The 23,178-nt window shown below is 40.2% G+C and overlaps 1 protein-coding gene across 6 annotated transcripts in view; it reads left to right on the forward strand.

Moving 5' to 3' along the window:
• The window catches only part of nckap1 (NCK associated protein 1), a 166,646-nt gene extending 143,825 nt beyond the window's left edge, over positions 1 to 22,821 (forward strand). For all 6 annotated transcript variants that reach the window (XM_033023810.1, XM_033023811.1, XM_033023812.1 and 3 more), the window contains 4 exons: positions 3,644 to 3,760; positions 7,331 to 7,440; positions 21,055 to 21,144; positions 21,866 to 22,821. In XM_033023810.1, coding sequence (XP_032879701.1) covers positions 3,644 to 3,760; positions 7,331 to 7,440; positions 21,055 to 21,144; positions 21,866 to 21,982 — 434 coding nt within the window. In that variant the 3' untranslated portion in view covers positions 21,983 to 22,821. The remainder of the gene's footprint in view (positions 1 to 3,643; positions 3,761 to 7,330; positions 7,441 to 21,054; positions 21,145 to 21,865) is intronic.
• The last annotated feature ends 357 nt before the right edge of the window (positions 22,822 to 23,178 follow it).

Raw genomic sequence — 23,178 nt, forward strand, 5'->3', positions numbered from 1 at the left:
ATGAGGAAGATGGAAGGTCAGGACTGCTCTCTTGCTGGTGAGTTCTTGATGCTGCTATAAAGACTTGAACCAGCATCATGGATATATGTGGAGTTGGAAGGATTGCCTGACAGACATGTCTATTCGTATTTCATACATCCATTTTATGGGCTTTAGTTTGGCATGCAAACTTCAGCTACCAAAATAAACCTGCTGAAACAACAATGGAAATGTAATTATAAAAGAGAGCAAACAACTGTTTATTATGAAAAGTCTAAGAGAGAAAGGTAGAAGGGTTTAGGAAAGGAATTCTAGATGTAGTGGTTGAGGCTCTTTTAATGCAGGAAGTGGAAGATGATGAGAATTAAAAAAAAATTGCTAACTTGCTAGATATTTGTGATATTGGAGCTTAAGAGGAAGAACAGGGCCAAGGAAATAATTTATTCATATCTATCTGCTGTTGCCTTTCGTAATTTATAAAATTAATTTTAAATTGAGAATAATTTTATACTTGTCTGATTAACAGGATATATGTTTAATCTGAGGCAGTGATTTTTTTTTAAATATTTTCGTTTCATTTATTAAATAATATATTTTTGGATATTTTGGAATATTAGGAGATTCAGGAAATGTGGGGCAAGTTGAGGATAGTGACCCTGTTGCCAAAAAAAAGTGATCTTATCAAATGGCAGAACAGCTGGAGTGCTCTGTTTCACCTTCCGTTTGTGGTCTTGAGATCCAATAAGTTTTCATCAAAACATACATTTTGGATCGTTTCATCTCTTCTCAGCTCCCTTTAAGACTATATATTTTAAGAAAGGTTGCACCTAGGGCAACCTTTAAATTCTAAGAATCTAAGAATACTTTGAATTGTGCCTGATTCAATAGCTGGATTGTAGATTGTATGGATGACGACCAATTATTTCCTGATACTGGTACAAGTTGGCCAGTATTGTATATTGGCAATGGTGCACAGGCTGACTTGTTGATTAGTGACTGACATTCATTCAGTTTCCAGTTCCAACCTACTTGCAAAGCATGCAATGAAGTTTGCCACGTGCAATGTACATGAGGATGTTGCGTTCATTTAAAGTTTGCAGTGCTATTCATGCATTGCAACATATCATTTTCCTCTTTTTAGAGAAGGTTTAAGATCATCCACCAAAATCAGAAATTCATCAAATCCCTTTATAATAACAAAGCTTCCATAAATTATAAGCATGTAACAGAAAAAGCCAACTCTGATTTTTTAAAAGCATTTTATGTTTATTCCATTGAAGTGACGCTTCCATCTGGTCATAATGTTTGGATTTATTTATTTTTTTGCTTTAAAGGGCCTGTCCCATTGCGGTGACCTAATCTGCGAGTTTAGAAGAGTTTGCCCATGACTCAAACCCGCAGCATGGTAGACACGTGGTCCTATGAGGTCACTGGAACTCTCCCTCATGCTCGAGGGAAGTTCCCACATAGTCGCGGCCTCAGTTTGGTCGAGGAACATTTTTCAGCATGTTGAAAAATTTTCCGTCAGTGAAAATTGGTCGGCATGGTTCTTTTGAACTCGAAGTGCAGTGGAGTGGGGTCGCTATGTAGTTAAAGGCAGTCGAGGGCAGCTGTAGGCAATCTCCTTTGCTGACTGGCATTTTAATTGGCTCATTGGAGTTTTCAGGACCAAGGAAAACCGACCGGTAATGTAAAATGCCCGCTAAACTTTATTAAACGTTGTCTGGCTTCTTAAAAGTGTCTCCACTCCTTCTCCCCACCCTTCTCCCCACCCCTTCTACCCCCCTCCCCTTCTACCCCCCCCCCCCCCCCCCTTCTCCTCCCTTTCTCTCCACTCTCTTAAGGACTTACCGTACACTGTGCAGCCGTCTTTTACCTTTCTGTTCATTGAGGGTGTGAATTTCAGACAGCGCTCCCCCGCTTTCCCTGGTCCCCGCCTTTGATATGTGTTGTATGTGTGTGTGTGTGTGTGTGCAGTCGGTCGATCCAGCTCGCGGTTTCATCGCTGACGGTCGATCCAGCTCGAGGTTTTCCAGGCGAGTACCCTCGAGCTTGAAGGTCGAAGACAGTCGCTGAAAGGTCGCGTCAGTGGGACAGGCCCTTTAGTGTGTTGCCTTCTAAATTCAAATAATTTGGAATTATTACAGCATTAGTCATTGTTCTATAATCGATCATAATGCAAAATGTACCTGGTTCACTATTATTCCAGTGCATGAAATTGCCATTCCTAACTGTCTACTTTTTAGGCAACTACCCTCTGAAATAGCCTTACCACCATCCTAAATCAACTGAGATGAATAAATGCAGCCTTGCCCGCATCATTTGCAACTCCCACACTGACAAACAAACCACAGACCCAACAGCAGAACCTTTTAAATTGTCGCACTATTATTGCGATGGTATGATTGAATCCATTGTGATTACCTAATGTAAAGGTTTGGAACATGAGCTTAGCTTGGTGCTCAAGTCTGGCATTTATTGATTATAAAAATCAGAGTTGGCTTTTTCTGTATATGTTATGTTATGTTATGATACCTCTTAGGCTATATGATTAGCTACATGGAGAACTTTGAAGCAATCCTTTGCCACTCCCTCAAATTCCACGGCAAATCCTTTTGCTTGTTTCTTTATATATTATGATTGAACTTCAAAGGTACTTCAATGCAAATAAAAAAAAGAAATATTTTTGAAACGTATCTTGTAACATGATATCTCAAAGTTTTGGAATCAATTTTTTTTAAATTGAGTTACTGATGCAGTACTAACGATGAGATGCTTTGGTATGCTCTAATGTTGTGAAAGGCTCTGCACAAATGTTTTTTTTTTAACTATTGTATTTTTAATGAAGTCTGAGCCCTCCAAGAATTAAATGTTTCCTGGAATGTTCACTCCCTTGGGCAATAGGCTCCACTGAAAAATTAAGATAAATTGATTGGAAAGGTGGCCCTTGCTTGCCGTAAACTAAATGGTTTGGTGACTCAGAAGCTCAGCATGCCCCAAAGTGCTTTGCAACCAAAATATGCTTGACGTGATAATTTTGACAGGTACCTTTTTTTACACAAAGGGTGGTGAGTGTATGGAATGAGCTGCCGGAGGAGGTAGTTGAGGCAGGGACTATCGAAATATTTAAGAAGCAATTAGACAGGTACATGGATAGGACATGTTTAGAGGGACATGGGCCAAACAGGCAAGTAGGACCAGTGTAGATCGAACATGTTGGTCAGTGAACGCGTTGGGCTGAAGGGCCTATTTCCACACCATGACTCCATGACCCTAAGTGTAATGCATTTATTTCACCAAATTACAGCTGTATCAGTCAGGAATGAAAGCAGGAAGTACATATTTTGGCATGAGGGGTACATCAAAGTTTAAGATTCTTGGTTGGGTTGCTATCCATGAATGTCACTATAGACATCAAAATAGATTTGAGGTGCAAATTAATGAAACAAACTTGAAGGCATAATGGTGTATTCCTTTTCTCTTATATTAACAAATGTACCTTGTACCACTTTCTAATATTGATATATTTTGTACATAATGTAATGACTAGAATTTTACTAGCACTGTTTCAGTAGATTTAGTAAAGTCAGACTAAAATGTATTTTAAAATGCTGATTAAAGTATTGCTTGTTATGGTGTTAATTGATACTCTCCCATTTCACAGAGAATATTAGTCCAGAGGAAGAATATAAGATTGCCTGCCTCCTGATGGTGTTTGTTGCTGTCTCTCTTCCAACTCTAGCTAGTAATGTTATGTCCCAATATAGTCCTGCTATTGAAGGTAAGTACTGGTTTTCTTCAGTGAAGTATCAAGAACAGTCATGGATAAAATCTTGAAGTTTCAGATGCTGTCATTACAAAAAACTATCGTTGAGGGTTCTATTTCAACATTTCATGAATATAATTGACATTGAAACGATTTTAATCATTTCTATTTTGCAGGGAATAAATAGCAGATGTTCAGTTTAGATTCTTAAAATTAATGTTGTGTATAAAGTTATATTGTTGTGAATATTAACTAAATATACAGTTTGCTATACAGTATATGCATTTAAGATAAGTGAAGGAAACTACAGCGCCCTCCGTAATGTTTGGAACAAAGACCCATCATTTATTTATTTGCCACTGTACTCCACAATTTGAGATTTGTAATAGAAAAAATCACGTGTGGTTAAGTGCACATTGTCAGATTTTATTAAAGGGTATTTTTATACATTTGGTTTCGCCATGTAGAAATTACAGCTGTGTTTATACATAGTTCCACCATTTCAGGGCACCATAATGGTTGGGACACATGGCTTCACAGGTGTTTGTAATTGCTCAGGTGTGTTTAAATGCCTCATTAATGCAGGTATAAGAGAGCTCTCAGCACCTAGTCTTTCCGCTAGTCTTTCCATCACCTTTGGAAACTTTTATTGCTGTTTATCAACATGAGGATCAAAGTTATGACAATGAAAGTCAAATAAGTCATTATGAGTGAGAAACAAGAATAAAACTGTTAGAGACATCAGCCAAACCTTAGGCTGACCAAAATCAAAGCTTACCAATCGCAAAGGTATTGGCAGGCCAAGGAAGACCTCCACAGCTGATGACAGAAGAATTCTCTCTATAATAAAGAAAAATCCCCAAACACCTGTCCAACAGATCAGAAACACTCTTCAGGAGTCAGTTGGGATTTGTCAATGATCACTGTCCGCAGAAGACATCCTGAACAGAAATACAGAGGCTGCACTGCAAGATGCAAACCACTGGTTAGCTGCAAAAGTAGGATGACCAGGTTACAGTTTGCCAAGAAGTACTTAAAAGAGCAACTACAATTCTGGAAAAAGGTCTTGTAGACAGATGAGATGAAGATTAACTTATATCAGAGTGATGGAAAGAGCAAAGTATGGAGGAGAGAAGATGACAGTGTGGTGGTGGGCCTGATCTCAGACAACGATGAGAAGAGGTGGCTGATCTGGCACTCTGGTCAGAACATCAAAAAAACTAAGGAGTTGATCGTGGACTTTTGGAGGGCACATCATCTGAGGACGTACACACCATTGAGTATAAATGGGGATACTGTAGATAGGGTGAGCTGTTTTAAATACCTGGGTATCTCTGAGGATATGACATGGACATCACACGCTGCAGCACTCGTGAGTAAGGCAAGACAGCGCCTTTACCGCCTCAGGCAATTGAGGAAATTCAGAGGGTCTCTGAGGATCCTCCAGTGCTTCTACTCAGCGGCTGTGGAAAGCATCTTGTCCGGAAATATCACGATTTGGTTTGGGAACTGCTCTGCCCAGGACAAGAAGGCTCTGCAGAGATGGGAACTGCAATCGCCCCTCTGCAGGAACTATACATCGGAAGGTGTAGCTCCAGAGCCAATAAGATCATGGGAGACCCCTTCCACCCCTGCAACGGACTGTTCCAGCTGCTACGGTCAGGCAAACGCCTCCGTTGCCAGGCTGTGAGAACGGAGAGGTTGAGAAGGAGTTTCTTCCCAGAGGCCATTAGGACTGTAAACTCCTACCTCACCAGGGACCAACTTTACTGTACCATTCTACTGGGTTTTTTTTTTAATTGCTGAGTTTTTTTCCTTTTTCCTTCCTCCCACAATATGTAATATGTAAAAGAATATGTGATTCGGTTCCATTCGTTTGTAGTTTGTTTGTTTGTTTTTTGGACAAAGTCCGCTAGCATTGCCACTTTTCATTTCACTGCACATCTCGTATGTGTATGTGACGAATAAACTTGACTTGATTTGCCTTGAAGATGGCTGCAATACAGGCCTGGCAGAGCATGACCAGAGAAGATATCCAGCAACTGGTGATGTCCATGAATCGCAGACTTCAAGCAGTCATTGCATGCAAAGGATATGCAACAAAATACTAAACATAACTACTTCCATTTACATGACATTGCTGTGTCCCAAACATGATGGTGCCCTGAAATGGGGGTGGAACTATGTCTAAATACAGCTGTGATTTCGACACGTTGAAACCAAAATGTATAAAAATGGCCTTTATTAAAATCTGACAATATGCACTTTAACCACATGTGATTTTTTTTCTTACAAATCTCAAATTGTGGAGTACAGAGGCAAATAAATAAATGACGGGTCTTTGTCCCAAACATTATGGAGGGCAATATATTTGTAAAACAATTTTTAAATCCTGGCATGATGTTCTGCATTTTTCCTTTAATACTTGAGCAACCCCAGCTTGTGCGCTGTGTAAGTCATTTGCCTTATGCTTGGGGTGAGAAAGATTTCCCTTCGTGGTACCTACACATTTAGTTTCAGTCTGTAGTTTTAAATTCTTACTATGTTTGAAATTTGGCTCAATACCTTAAACAAAATTTGATTTATACCGCACTTGTTTTAAAGCAAAAAGTCTGCAGTAGATCCAGGTATTTTATTCCCCAACATCAAATAACATCTGCCAGACATTTGTGATAAATGTTTTAAGAAATTCCATGGCAAGGTTTTGAGGATCAAAGGATCTAGTCTTTAAGTCATCATCTCATTAGGAGCAACAATGTCCAGTCTTTTTGACTGGATAGCACGCAACAAAAGCTTTTCACTGTACTTCGATACACGTAACAATAATAAAGGAAACTAAAATGCAACCATGCTCTTTTACAATTTGTCCTATTTCTGATGGTTCAAATATATAAATGAAATACCTTTTGAACGTAATCCAAATAAAATTGAGGTACGTCAAATGTCAGAAAGTGGATGCAAAATGTCCAAAATATGCTTACTTTGAGTAGATTTTGACATTGCTGTAGAAGTGATTCAGCGTGCACGTTCAATTTCAAGCATTGCCACAGTAAAATAATGTAAAGCTAAACTGCAGAGATTCCCCAGAGCTAATCAACTGCCCTAAAATCAGAAACAACTGCAGATGGCCAGTGATGAAGCTGATCCTAGCATTAATGCAGTCATATTTTGTTAACATGTTTACCATCTATTTTTTTGCAATCAAAAATGGTGCAAGGGATTGGATTGTCGGGGTTAACTTGATAGAAACGAGGAATACTGCTTGTTTAACATTTTCTAATTCAGGTGAGGTAAAATAATAGGTTTTTTCTATATTCTGTGTTTGCCTCACCTGAGTATTTCCAGCATGTTTTTTTCTCAGTTATTTCAGTAATCCAGGCTCTGTAATTTTATTGTTTTATAATCTGTTGGCCTTGAGATCGATTTGTTTCATGTGGCGTACATAAAAATAATTGAGATTGCAGGATGTCAGAAGCATTTATCATGCATAAAAATTGAGTGTTTATGCTTCACATGAGGAAGATTGATGTTTCATTGATGTACGTGTGGTCTGTGATTTCACATTACCTTTATTTAACTGTACAGGGCATTGCAACAACATTCATTGTTTGGCCAAAGCGATAAATCAAATTGCTGCTGCCTTGTTCACCATTCATAAAGGAAGCATTGAGGATCGTCTTAAAGAATTCCTTGCTGTAAGTGGAGTTCCTATTTGTTTTTAAATATTGAATGAACTTTCAAAATCAACAGCACATGTTGCCACAAAGATGGAAAAAATAAGGCTGAAGACAGGATTAATACGAATGAATAGTTAGCACCTTCATATAGTTTACTTGGCATCAAGTAAGTGTTGGCTGTTCAATCTTCACAATCTAATTAACGGATGGATGGTCATCCTGAACAAAGTTTCTAATGTATAAATCAAGGTCATATTGATGTTTTATTATTTATAGACCAAAGATGCATCATATCGGACCTCATCTGGAGTTTAATCATACTTCAGAAATCATCTTTGAGGAAATTAGTTCCTATTTCTCATTGGGGGAAAAAGAGTAATGTGAATAAGTTATGACATCAGCTTCAATTAAGAAATTCTCTCTGTTCTCCTATGAAAGTTCACGTTTTGTGCTTGGATTTTTTAAATTCTAATTTTATAACAGAATTTTTGAGAATGCTAATGGTCTTGTGAGAGTACAAATCAAGAATCGTTAGTGACCGTCCTCTATGACTAAGTAACGGCTAAAAATGGGAGCATGGAGATGATCAATGTCACTTGATAGAAATGGTACACAGTGGGGGGGAAAGCAAGATGAAGAATATAATTCATTAGTTTTGCTACATGATTATTAATTTGCCCTTTCTTGTATAAGGGGTGGAATCAAATCATTATAAACACGACTACATTGCCAAGAAATGTTATGCTTGAATAAGGATTATGCTTGGATCAGGATTTCCATAAACTGCAGATAAAAATAGCCAATTTGCAAATATTTAAAAACTGTTAGTGCAGCCAATTTAACCATTCATTAAAAAGCCACAAACTAATGTTTTAAAGTTAATGTACAGTGACTTCATTCAGTAATTCAGTCTAAACAACACTTTTTAACGTAAATTATTAGATTCTAAATTGTGCTACTGTCTCTTGGTGAAATTTAGCCGTTCTTTGAGTAGATGTAGTGTGGTATTAAAAAAACTTGGTTAATAGCAGCATTTTATGCTTGGATCAAAATTTATTTGTAAATGTTATGGTTGGATCAGATTGTGTGTAATGGGAGCAACTGCGAAGTAGTTTGGTATTTTGGAATTCTATACTTGGATCAGGTATGTGTTTACCTAAGTCAATGTATCCCTCTATTCTCCTTTCTATTTTCTGTTTGACATATTATTTTTCTTGTTCTCTAATTAGATGTTGAGGATATGTAAAATTTAAATCTAGCTATCATCAATTTATGAAGGTATTGAAATGAAAATTGTTAGGATAAATGGCACAGAAATTTGTGTTGGTGTTTTTTGACTACTTCAACGCCAATTGTCTAAACGCAAACCCAGCAGAAATCGCAGAATTCCCACAGTATCCAAATAGCTAAATGTAGACTCTTCAATGGGCCAATGGAATTGCTCTGCACAGTGGTGGAGTATCTCAACGAGTCAGGCAGCATCTTTAATGGATAGGCAACATTTTGGGTTGGGACCCTCTCAGTTTAATGCTGTTCTTCACACTGTGTTTGACTGATGCTGCCCCCCCCCCCCCCAACAGATACCGTCTGTCCCGCTGCGATGCTGCCTGACCCATTGAGTTACCCCAGCATTTTGTTTTGCTGAATCAGTCTGAAGAAAGGTCCTGACCCGAAACATTCCCTCCACAGATGCTGACTAACCCATTCAGTTACTCCAGCACTTTGTTTTGCTGAAAATTCCAGCATCTGCCTCCAGTAGAATTACTACCTTGTTTTCTGTTCAAAAGTAGAATGTATTTTGAAAGCATTATGTTATGTGAAAGTGCTATGATTTAATATTTTGCTTTATTAAAATAGCATTTTACACTGAATGCTCTACAGGGAAATGTTGGCTTGTCCTGTGTAGTATATTGTTGTCCCACTCTTTCCGTGAATGTATGGGACCAAAATGAGAAATTAGATTATATGCTCATTCCTTTGGTTATTTGGCTGTGATCTGAGGATTCTGGCTGATGGAATGCTTATGGTTCCAGACTCTCCTAGAGTATTATTTTAGAAATCTCCTTTTCATATTAACATTTACAGTGAGCATAAGGTTTTGCCTCTACCGATCTTAACCAGTGCAAGATTATAATCACTCAGCCATAAAAAATAGTCATATTTAATATTTTTGTCAGTAGTTTTCTGTTTGCAAATTGGTTGCAGCATTTGCTTTTGTAAGAGACTTTTCAAAAGCACAGCATTAGTTGTTATTAATTTTGGGATAGTTTGAAGAAATGGGTAGTTATTGAATAAATAAACCTTTGAGCTGAAATGACAGACCATTTTCTCTCTAGAAAATGAAATAGTATTTTGCTTGTTCAAAAATTGCACTGTTCAATTCAGAATTGGGCGTGCAATCATTAAATCCCATCTAGTTGAACGGAGTGAAATTTAATACACTGAGCAGTAAATTACTTTGCTTTTAAATCGTTATTTTACTGCCATTTGTGGGTAAGAGTATTAACCTCCATGTTTTGACTTCCAAATTTAGAGTGCCATTTATTTAACTTGAACTGAATAGATGTCTGCCAAACAATCAGATGCAGTACACGGGGTCCAAGAGATTTAACAGATGTTGCATGCTCCAAATAAACACATCTTATTCTAAATCACTTGTAGATTTTAATGTGCACTATTAGATCGACCTGCTATCCATAAGAAAAATTAAAACGATTTGTATATTGCTAATTAATGCAATATAATAGCAAGCAACATTTATTTAGAAATCAATTTAGAAAATATAGTTTAGTAATTTTCATACTTAATTCCTTTAAATATGTTGGTGCTAAACAAATATCCATACATTGGTTAGTGTACATTAGTATAGAGTAAAATGGCTTAAAATCATTTCACTCTCTTGTGTATGATTATACTTATGTATAGTTTGGGTAGGAGCCATTCATGCTTAGGCAAGTTACTATTGCCATATTATATTATTTTGTCTAGATATTTCTAGCAGTATTATTTTGAACGCTTGGGGGCGGGTATATGATACATAGATGGGCGTTACATATATCATAGTTGGAGTGGGAGTGGCCAGATCAGACGAGCCACGGGAGTTGGAGAGAACACGGTACTCACCAGATACTAAGAACGGAAAGCTACAATTTGTATAAAAATAAAGAGGATCTGGTATGTTCATCTTTTTGTCTGTACAACTACTTCAATAAAGAACCAATTAAGCTAGAAATACAGACTGGAAGATCCGTTCTTATCATCTGTATAAGATCACTCCCACTTACCCCGTGTAGTAATGGCAATGGAAAACTGGACATTGGGAAAGTTTGAAATTGCCATTACAGTTTGATTTGACTGGATAGCGCACACAGCAAGCTTATCACTATCTCGGTCCACGTGACACTAATAAACAAAATTAAATAAAAGAGGGAAAAATGCATGGCAAGTGATGTGGAAGGCAATGCCTTGAAGTGGAGGAAGCATGTTCAAAAGCTCCCAAAAGGTAATTGGATAAATATTTGAAAGGTAGGGATTTGTATAATTCTAGGGAAAGAGTAGAGGAGTGGGTCATGTACTTTTATGTAGTGTGAACATGGGCATAATAGGCTAGATAGCTGCTTTACGCTGCGTTGATTGGAATTCTTGGAGTATATATATTACAGCGAGAACCCCAAGATCAGAAAAACAACATGAAGCTTTTTCTGGAAAATTAAGTTTGGGATTATTGAGAGGGAAGTAAAGTTGATGCTTTTAACAGATAGACTTAAATTCTGAAAGAAAGGACTGATAGTGAACAGAATTGTGGTGTACATTTAAAATATTTAAATTCATCTGTTACGAACATGTATAATTTTGAAATTGGGTAACTTTGTTTTAGCCGAAGTTGCAAACTGGTCATTTGGGAATATAGACTTTTCTGACTTTTCAGTTTGACAATGAAAAGTTGAATATTATAAAATTCAGAGAAGAGATTGAGGGAAGGTTACACATTAAATTTCTGAATCTTACTTTTTTAAAGTACCATTAGATTTTGGGAGGGAAATAAGTAGTATTGTCGGACCCTTCTTTTTCAAACAATGGTGCAGAAAAAAAAGTAAATTGAATGAATTTACAGTCCTGAAGCAAAAATTTGGGCTGTGGGATTGCACATCAGGAATTCATGCACAATCCGCATGCCGCAGGATTTTCCGCCCATTAAAGTTAATGGGCAGTGTTGTGACTGTAGTGACCTCGGCCCAGTTTCTGATATGAGCTCCAGGCATGCAAAGCCCTGTGCTGGGAATTCAAATTTGTAAAATTGCTTTCAAATATTTGAAAGAAAAAAACTTACTACCCCAGCATCCAAGAAATTCTTGGAGGTGCGTGCAATTTGAAGAATAAAATGTTTCCAATTGCTATTTCAAACATTATTCTTAACTGCTTTTATTTAGTACCAGAAAGTGGAAGAGAGATCTGTTACTCATTTGCAACACAACCAGACCAATTAGCCCTCAAGCCTGTTTACCATTCAACTCATGGCTGGACGGTGCCTCCTACTTCCTTGCCTTTTCTACTTATCACTTGATACCTCCTACAAATCTATCAAATTCAGTCATAAATTCAATTGATTTAGTCATTTAGAGGAGAAGTTACAAATTTCCACTACCTCATACATTACTGACTTTTGTTCTCTTGAATGGCTGGTTTTGTTTTTAAAACCATATCGCTTCCTCTCTGCTTACAGCTTCATTGAGATAAAAACCTGTTTCTATTTGCCCTTGTGCTACTTTTTTGTGACATGTATCCGCTTGTTGAAATTACTTTGTTCATGCACTTTTCTGAAAATATTACATCTCTAATTCAGAATATATCTTTCTCATTAAATGCTCTGGTTTTGGCCATTTGTTTATTCTGCTCGTGTCCCTTTGTAACTTCCTCTTTGCATCCACCTAACTTGCTGTACCTTCCTAATTGGTTTCATTGGAAAATTGGCTGATGGAATAATGTTTTATTTCTCAGCAATTGCTGAGGCGCCAGACCAGATCTCTGGGGAGCAGCACATCCTGCCAATCTGAGGATGTTGCCTACTATCTCCTACCTCCCACCCATGTAATTTTTGCTAATAATCCCTTATCAAAGTCTTTTGCCTGTTTATATAGACAGGCTTCCTGTATGCTGCTTCCTCCATCATGCTAGTGACCTAGAAGTAGCCAACATTTAATGCCTAGACAAACAGAAGTTAAAGGCATGAAACTAGGCAATTTGGAGCACTATATGTGCTGGTCAAAAACAGCTACCGAGCCTCATCCTATTTCCAACTTTATAACTCCGCCCATTGCCGAATAGGATATGACTTGAGGATTTCTGCCTTCACCGTTCTTTTGGGTTTTATGTTCCAGATCCTAAATGCCGTCTGGGTGAAATTTATAGTTTCCCTATACTTTCACAAGTTACTGTAAACCTATGAGCCTGGTTAATGGGTCTGCTAATGGAATACATCACTGATGATGTGTTCAGGAGCATCTATCGATGTATTTGTATCGATCACTGCTGGTGAAACCAGTGGCGACCAGGAATAGACTGGTTGACAACCAAGAATAGGGTGGTGAGGACTGGAGAGACAGTGGACAGCTCGGAAAGACGGCAACCGGGGCGGGGAGGGTTGGCACCCCAAACCGCATCCTCTGAGAGGAGGAGACCCAAATCACGCTACAGAAAAACACTTGGGAAAATACCCCCAGAGGTGCCCGAGAGGGGGGGAGGATGAGCACCTCAATTGGACGGATCAAAGGTTAATGACTAATGGCAACGGACAACCGACTATGAGTATCAAATGCAGATGTGGTAAGGTTTGCAAGAACAGCCGAGGCCTGAAGATTCACCAGACCCGGATGAAGTGTTTGGAGGGACAGGGAGTGTCACAACGCACAAGTATTTTACTTGGTGAGACGCAGGAGGAGCCGGGCCCGGAATCACCCCATAGAGACGGTGCCTCCAAGTGGCGCAACTAGTCCCTCGGAACAGTTCTCCGGGGAAGGTTCGAGTCAGATGGCCTCAGGCCTGCAAGACGGCAGTCTGGCATCAGTTCGCCGAGGACATCGACAAGGTGCTAGAAGCAACTGCGAAGGGAGATGTGGACCGAAGGTTGAGGACGATGACGTCAATCATCATCAGCCTAGCTGTGGAAAGGTTTGGAGAAGTGGAGAAGAAGCCGGCCAGAACACCTTTCACCATGAACCAACGAGCAACAAAGATCCACAAGATCCGGCAGGAGCTGAAGTCTCTCAAGAAGCAGTATAAAGAGGCCAGGGAAGAGGAACGTCCCCCCTTGGCTGAGCTGCGAACCATCCTGAGGAAGAAGCTGATGACCCTCCATAGAGCTGAGTGGCACCGAAGACGCCGGAAGGAAAGAGCCAGGAAGCGAGCATCCTTCACTAGCCAACCCCTTCGGCTTCACCAAACAACTACTAGGGCAGAAGCGCAGTGGGAGTTTGGCTTGCTCTAAGGAGGAGATCGGCCGGCACATCCAGACGACCTACAGTGACCCCGTCAGGCAGCAGGAGCTGGGCCAATGCAACATCCTGATAAATCCACCTCCACCCATCAAGGAGTTTGATAGTAGAGAGCCACTCCTGAAAGAGGTCCAGGACGTTGTGAAGAGAGCAAGAGCTGGCTCAGCCCCTGGCCCGAGCGGAGTCCCCTACAGGGTCTACAAGAACTGCCCCCTTGTTACTGAAACGGCTGTGGAAGATCCTGAAAGTCATCTGGAGGAGAGGAAAAGTGGCGCAGCAGTGGCGATTCGCTGAAGGAGTCTGGATCCCAAAGGAGGAAGATTCCAAGACGATCGATCAGTTCAGAATCATCTCCTTGCTAAGTGTTGAAGGCAAGATTTACTTCAGCATAGTGGCGAGGCGGCTGACCAACTTCCTCTCCAGCAATGGTCACATCAACAGCTCAGTGCAAAAGAGAGGCTTATCTGGAGTGCCGGGGTGTCTAGAACACACGGGAGTGGTGACCCAGCTCATCAGAGAAGCCAGGGAGAACAAGGGTGACCTGACAGTGCTCTGGCTTGACCTGGCCAACGCCTACGGCTCCATCCCGCACAAGCTGATCCAGACAGTCATGGCCAAGCATCATGTGCCGGGCCAAGTGGCAGATCTCATCCTGGACTATTACAACCAGTTCAGCATGAGAGTCTCATCAGGGTCAGTAACATCAGAGTGGCACAGACTAGAGGTTGGGATCATCACAGGCTGTACCATCTCTGTGATCCTTTTTGCCTTGGCGATGAACATGATCATCAAGTCTGCTGAGCCAGAGTGCCGGGGCCCTCGGACCAAGTCAGGAATACGCCAAGCACCAATCAGAGCCTTCATGGACGACCTGACTGTCACCACTGAGTCAGTGCCAGGAGGCAGGTGGATCCTGCAGGGGTTGGAGAAACTGATTGGATGGGCAAGGATGAGGTTTAAGCCAGGAAAATCAAGGTCACTGGTGCTGAAGAAGGGCAAAGTCATGGACAGGTTCTGCTTCAGCATCGAAGGGTCACCAATCCGAACTGTCTCCGAAAGGCCAGTGAAGAGTCTTGGCAAGGTGTTTAACAGCAGCCTGAAGGATACAGCATCTGTCCAGGCAACCTGTCAGGAGCTGGAGAGCTGGTTGAGAGCAGTGGACCAGTCGGGGCTTCCCGGCAAGTTCAAGGCATGGATTTACCAGCATGGTATCCTGCCAAGGATACTCTGGCCACTGCTTGTCTACGAAGTCCCAATATCCATCGTAGAGAGATTGGAGAGGAAAGTCAGCAGCTTTCTCAGAAGGTTGCTGGGACTGCCCAGGAGCCTTAGCAGCATCGCCCTTTACGGAAATAACACCAAGCTCCAGCTGCCCTTGAAGTCCCTGGAGGAGGAGTTCAAGGTGACTCGGGCCAGAGAGGTGATGATGTACAGGGAATCCAGCGACTCCAAGGTGGCTCAAGCAGGGGTGGAGGTGAAAACTGGGAGGAAGTGGAGAGCCGGCGAAGCCGTGCTGCAAGCAGAGTCCCGGATATAAAAGGGATAGTTGGACAGAGTCCTGGTGGGAGCAGTGACTCGGGGAAGAGCAGGCCTGGGAATCTTCCCATCTCCCCAGTTTGACAAGGCCAAGGGGAAGGAGAGGCGCAGGCTGGTCCAGGAGGAAGTGAGGGCAGTGGTGGAGGAGGAGAGGTGTACCAGAGCAGTTGGATTGAGGCAGCAGGGAGCCTGGACAAGGTGGGAGCAGGCCATGGACCGAAAAGTCACATGGACTGAGCTCTGGCAGGCTGAACCACAGCGCATCAAGTTCCTGGTCCAGGCAGTGTATGATGTCCTGCCCAGCCCATCGAATCTCTTCATCTGGGGCAAAGCGGAATCTCCAGATTGCCCGCAATGCTCAGGCAAGGGGACGTTGGAACACTTCCTGAGCTGTTGCCCAAAGTCTCTTGGGCAGGGCCGGTACACATGGCGTCACGACCAGGTTCTCAAACCCATTGCAGAAGCCATCAGCATGGGAATCAGCAGCTGCAGATGAGAACGCCCCACCACCCAGATGATCACCTTCGTGAAGGCCGGAGTGCAGCTGCCCAGAACCCAGCAGCCAGGAATCCGTCAGGAATCCTGGCGACTGCGCAGGACTGGCAGCTTTCCGTGGACCTGGTGAAACAGCTGAAGTTTCCACAGCACATTGCCACGACCACCCTGAGGCCAGATATCCTCCTGGTCTCAGAGGCGACCAAAAACATCGTCTTGTTGGAACTGACAGTGCCGTGGGAGGACCGTCTGGAGGAGGCCCACGAGAGGAAGATGGCCAAGTATGAAGAGCTGGTCATAGACTGCCGTAAGGCAAGGTGTATGCCCATCGAGGTTGGCTGCAGAGGTTTTGCAGGGCAATCGCTCTACAAAGCCTTGAATGCACTGGGCATCAACGGAGTGGCAAGGAGAAGGGCCATCAAGAACACCACAGAGGCAGCGGAGAAGGCATCGAGATGGATCTGGATCAGGAGAGGAGGTCCATGGGGAGGAGCGAATGCCACCTGAACACAAGTCGTGGTCTGATCAACCACGGCTGGGTCGCCTGGGTGAGGGTGTCTGATGTTGAAAGACCCGAAACACCCAATGACCCTAGGTTACATCACTGATGATGTGTTCAGGAGCATCTATCGATGTATTTGTATCAATCACAAGTTAATGTAAACCCATGAGCCTGGTTAATGGGTCTGCTAATGGAATTAGGTCTAATGTATCTATGCTCTTCTGCTTTAAACACCTCAATTATATCTTCCTCGGCTGTCTCTTTTTCGAGGAAAAAGACTCCAACTTACCCAGTTTACTAAAATATTTTCGTCTAGGTAAATGTCTATGTTAGATTCCTGTGCCCATCCTGTCTAGCACGTGGTGACCGGAACTATATAGTAATGTACCTGACCTAATTGTTTATTGGAGTTGCTGAAAACTCTTCATGTTGTTGGCCATATGCTGAATCAGTCACCTGATCTTTCTCTACAGTACACTTTTATTTTGGTGTTCACTTCCTGTGATTGTCCTCCCTAAATACAACTGCTCATGGTTATCCAGAGTGAATTCCATTTGCCACCAACTATTGACATCTTATGATGTTCTTTAATTTTCATACTTGGTATCAATTGTATCCCGCATCTGTATCAGCCACAAGCCTCTTAAACGTGGTCCCTAAATGTGTTTAAATCATTTGTATATACCACAAAAATGAAAAGGATATAGCACTGAACTCTTAAACTATTGTAAATTATCCAGTCATCAAACTTTACTATTTGCTCCAGTTACTGAGCCAAATTAGGCTCATTGGCTTTTTTTTTTAAGTTGTCTGCCACCCGGCTCCTTCTCAAAAGCGTTTATAAAATCCATTAGAAATATTTGAATGTACTATCTTCATAAATCATCCCTTTTATCACAAACTAAAACAGATATGACCTTTGCAAAATATACTGACCACCATTTTTAATGCATGCCTATTTGATATTTGCTCCTGAACACATCATCAGTGATGTAACCTGGGGTCATTGGATGTTTCGGGTCTTTCAACATCAGACACCCTCACCCAGGCGACCCAGCCGTGGTTGATCAGACCACGACTTGTGTTCAGGTGGCATTCACTCCTCCCTATGGACCTCTCCTGATGAAGACCAAAATGGCCTCTTGCCATTTTCTCCAATAATTCACTCATCAGATATGAGATTGACTGGGCAGTAATTATTTCGCCGAACCTTGTCTTTCTTTTTGAACAATCCCACCTTCAGCCAGTAATGATTGAGAAGTGTTAGTCAGCGCTGCCATTCACTCTCATCCACTCTTTCTTGCCTTGTTTCTCTTAACAACCTGCAGTACATGGTGTATACTTCCAACTCAACTCTTATTTCTTCTACTTCATATTCTATTAAAATATATCACCCAGTGCCTTAACTATGGTGAGAATTGTTTGCCTGTGCTTGGAAAGCAGATGCAAAGAATTTATTGAGATTCAGACCCAGATTTATCTGCACACATTTTGCCTCTGATTGGCCATATTCTTTCCTTATATTAAGAGCCAGGCTTCCATGATTTAACTTTTTATGTCATCCAGAGTTTTTCTAACTCCTTTTAAAATGTATTCCTTTTTTGCTTAATTCCCCACCCAGCCCCAAGTTAGATTAGATTAGATTAAACTTTATTAATCCCCTTATTCAGGGGAAATTCTGATGTTAGGAATATGTTTATTCTGAACTCTCGCTCTCTCCTCCCTCAACACACGACTATCTCCAGTGGCGGTGCATCTACTCTCAGTTGAACCCATGTGACCTAATTTGTTTATCCTTACAGCGACATGTTCTTCCTCGCAGTTGCAATTGGTTTGTAAACATTTTTTAATCCCGAACTGATTCAGAAACCCTGAGCCAAATTTGTTGAGCTGCCCATTCCCGTCATCTGATTACATTTCAATAATAGTTAATGTCTTCAATATATGTGCTTATTTCATATCATCTACTAGATTCTTTGAGTTGAAGTATATCTAAATGCTGCCAAATAGCTGTACTGTCCATTTTCTAGCTCCTGTTTCTTCCCCTTCCCACTTTTAAACTTGCTTCCTAATTCTTTGCTATTTTTCTCTGTTACCAGTGCTTCCCTTGAAAATCAGTGTGGAAGTTCCATTTCTGCCAGGGTATTCCTGGCAGCATTTATGCATGTTGCTAATTGCCCTTGGTGTGCTGTGTTGCCTCCTTGGAGCACGGTTGCCTCTCTAAGAAAAATATTCCCACAGTCTGTTAAGGAGTTCCGGAACTGGTAATTTATTTCTATGTCTGTCTCCTACGTGACTTGATTAGGAACCTGGAGATGGTAGTGCTCCAATGCATCTTCTGCCTTTGATAATGGTCAAATATTTGGAAGGTGCAGTGTGCAATCTGGGCAATAAACTGCAGTGTATTTTGTAGGTAGTACCCACCGCAGTTATTGTGCTCAAGAGGTTATTGATGAGGTGCCAGTCAATTGGACTGCATTGCCCAGCATGGAATTGAACTTTGAGACTTTTTGGTGCTTTACTCAACCAGGTTGGATAAAATATGCCATCATAGTTCCTTAGGTTGTCAGGAGGTGGGTTATTCACTGCAGAATGGCAAACACTGGGCTGCTATCATAGCCACATTATTTGTGTGAATGATCCTGAGTTTCTGCTCAGTGGTGATCATAGTACATAGATCTCATTGAAGGAGTTGCTCTGGACAATTTCCTATGTCCAATCTTCAATGTTGCCTGGACAGCTTGATAATACACTTCATCGTATTGTGTCTCACCTTTGGAACTCTGCACCAAGGCTGTGATATGATCTGGAACTAAATGGTCCAGCTGAAACACGCACAGGGCGTGCATTAATGCTGTTTGCTGGGACTGTTGATGGTGGCTTCCATTGCCTTGTTGATCAGTGAGATAGACTGACTGATGATAATTAAATTAATAGATTGGTTCTGCATTTTATAAACAGGGCATAGCTGTGTAATTTTCCACATTGGGTAGATGCCAGTATTATAGTTGTGCACTGGAACAACTGGGATAGAGGTGCAAGTGGTTCTGGAGTTTAGGTCTTCCGTGCTAGAACTGGAGTGTTTTCTGGTCCCATAGCCTTTGCTGTAACTGGTGCTCTCTAATGTTTCTTGATTATACGTGGAGCAAATTAAATTGGCTTGAGACTTACTTCTTGTGTGGGGATTTCAGGAAGTCCTGCCTTAGTCAAGATCACATCTCCCTCAAAACAAGTCACAGAAATCCACCTTAAACTTTTGTATCATGTTATGCTTGTCTAAATATTGAATCCAGGTGACATTTACCAGTAATTTCCATAAATAGACATTAAGCTCCCAGGTCTTTAGTGACCTTGTTTCTTCAATTCTCCATATTTACCAGCTCAAAGATATAGTACATTAATTTAGAGAGGCTTGGAAAATTATTACCAATGCATCTGCCTTCTCCACATTCAGTTTATTTAATTACTTATGGCTGGAAACTATTTACTCCTGGAGGTTTTATATCATGGATCTTGTTTATATCCATTGCCAACTTTTAATTTGTATTATATCTGTTACTGCACTGAAAACAAATTTGAAGTGCTTACTTTGGAAATGAAAAAATCTGCAGATGTTGGAAATCTGGAAAAAAAACTTTTTTTTGCTCAAGATTTCAGCATCTACAGTTTATTGTCTTCATAGTTTGTCCTTTTAATTGGCCCAGAATTCCATTTATTACATAATCTCAATGTCGATTCCCTGCAATTTTGGTTTGCTGTGCATTTCTAATGCTTTGTTGCATTTTAATAGCTCTCCCAGTCACAGTACAGCTCAAAAACACGTTATTTGATCCAGGATCTTTATGCCAACCATAAGCCGATTTAAACCAATCCCATCTTCTGGGTATTCACTTTTTTGCATTAAAGCCTCATCCTTTATTCCTGTTTGATGGATCATGACATTTACCTGTTTATTTACACAATATTATTTTACCATCCAAACTTTTAACTAAATCTACTTTGTTATTTATTACTAACTCTACAATGTCCTGTTATCTTGTCAGCTCTATACACACTGGATTGGAGAAAGTGACTTGGTTTATCACCTCGCTTTGTACACATAAAAAACTGTTCCCTTTTAGCTTGTTTTTTTGTTTTTCTAATCTGTGAATTTATGAATTCCTGCTACTGGTCATTGGTATCAGAAGATATGAAGCCAAATTCAACTATTTTTCTTCAACTTTTTTCCTCGGGGTTTAAGTGAGATGTGCAGGTCGATTTTTTTTTACACAGGGACGGTGGCAGGTGCCTGGAACAGGCTGTCAGGGATGGTAGTGGAGGCATATAGGACAATGGCATTTGAGGCTTTTGGATACACATGAATATGCAGGGAATGAAGGAATATGGATCACGTGCAAGCAGAGTAGATTAGTTAATCTTGGCAACATACTTGGCGCAGACATTGTGGGCTGAAGGGCCTGTTCCTGTGCTGTACTGTTCTATGTAACTTTGACTTGATGTCTGAATTTCTACAATTTATTTAATAGGATTTTTGTAAATAATCATAGAACCTATAGTTGGTCAGACTGTTTAAACACACAACTAATGTTAACAAAACATTTGCTCTAGCTCGCATCTTCCAGTTTGTTAAAAATCGGACAGGAGACCGACAAGACCACTACCAGAAACAGAGAATCTGTTTACCTTCTGCTTGACATGGTAAGTATTAAGTTACATTGCTTACATTTAAATTGTATGCAGTCACTTCCTAGAAATTTAGAATCATTAAGAAGTAGAAATAGATTTTCCCTTCCACCTGTGCCAAGCATATAGTTAAAAACTTTTTACCCAAACTTATGTGCCAATAAGATGCGAATGCAGCCTCTTGTCAATCCCTTAGTACTTTAGAGGTCACTTGGCATCATCTGTACAACTCTGCAGTGGCCTATTGCTCATTGCCAAATAGTACCCTCGTATATCATTTGTGATTGTAATCGTATTCTATCTAAGCAGTACAATAATTCAATCTAGATCTTATTTTAACCTAGTCTTTATCCTGGTTCTGCAGACCCAGTAGCAAACAATTAGAACAGTGTTACAAAATAGATTTAGATTCAGGCAAACTCTAACCAGGGTAATTGCTTGCACTCAGCAGTCATGTTTTATGTCATGAGCTCATCTGCAAACATCTAGCTTGACATGCTTTGAGAAATGAGCCACTGTGTTTGTTTTAACTTCGCATTTACAGACCCCCTTTTTCTTTTAAAAGATTGTTCAGTGTAATATTTATGGTGTTCTTGCTGAGCTACTAACAGCATTTTTGTTGAGGCTTTTGTGGTTTGGTTGCACGATGACGTAAGCTTAGCAACAATGAGGCTGACGTTGATGATTGAAATGCCACTGTATAAAATTAGTGACATGTGGGTGGACTTTTCTGCAGATTGTTCAAGAGTCGCCTTTTCTGACAATGGATCTGCTGGAATCTTGTTTTCCCTATGTCCTCCTGCGAAATGCATACCACGCTGTCTACAAGCAAAGTGTTACATCTTCGGCTTAAGTTGGAATTTAGTGGAGGCAAGATTGAAATTTAACATGTTCTACAGTACAGGTTTACAAACTAATAACTGTAGAATTGTTTCACTTTAGTCTAAAAAACAGTTATGAAACTGAATCATTTTTCATAGACATACATTGTAGACCAGTGGTTTTTATTACGTTGTTATGATATGCTTGATTGATTTACTGCATAGTGGCAAAACTGGTTTCACTTAAATAGCAGCTACATTTGTTATAATTACACTACAATGTTGGTTGGGTTTTAAAATCATTTGTGTACAAGAAACAGCTGTTTTAAAAAACAACTTAAAGCTGTTGAAATGTGGAAGAAAATTTATATAATCACTATCTGGAGATGATCTAGCTTCCTTCTGTGTAAATTATTTCAGGTAAGGCAGAAAAAGATTTGTACCTATCATTCTTCATTGATGGTAAATGGAATAAATGGTTTATTAGTTGCATATATTTGGATTTATTACAATAGTTCTATTTCCTTTAATTTTAAACAATATTACTCTGAAATACACTGTAATATCTACAAATTGTGTAGGAACGCCAAAATCTCCAAATACAATTCTAGCAATCCACTGCATATTACTCAGAACAAATGTGATGTTTGTATAAAGCATAGTATAATTTTTTTTATAAAACTAACTTCAGTGGAGAGCTTGTTGAATTTCACACTATCATTGTACCCTGTTGTACGCTATGACTGTATGAATATTTATCTCATAAGATGGCAGCCCTTAAGCTCTTTTATATGTTTTACATTTTTCAAGTTTGTGTATCTTCCATAATGAATAATAAAACACCAGGTTACTTCACATTCACAACAGAGAATGTATTTTTATTAATTCTAACTTGCAATTTAATATTTCCATATACAATAAAAACTCCGATAATCTGCTATCCAGCTCTGCAAAAATCACAGTTTGGCTCTAGTTCACTTGTGCACCGTTTCCTGCATTTTAACTCATCTGATTAATTGGAAAACTTTATTATTATTATTAATTTTTTTTTGTGAACAGTGGGATTAATAGGAATAACATCCAATCGTCCTGGAACGTTAACTGTTCCTGAACCACCAATGTGTTGAAAGTGCTGGACTATCAGAGTTTTACTGTAGTTGGGCCTATAACGTGATCTTTAATTTCCTCAACTTTCTTAATGAGTTCCAAGTCTAGATTTAAACAGGAA

This window comes from Amblyraja radiata, chromosome 7, assembly GCF_010909765.2.
Source record: "Amblyraja radiata isolate CabotCenter1 chromosome 7, sAmbRad1.1.pri, whole genome shotgun sequence".
NCBI lineage: Eukaryota > Metazoa > Chordata > Chondrichthyes > Rajiformes > Rajidae > Amblyraja > Amblyraja radiata.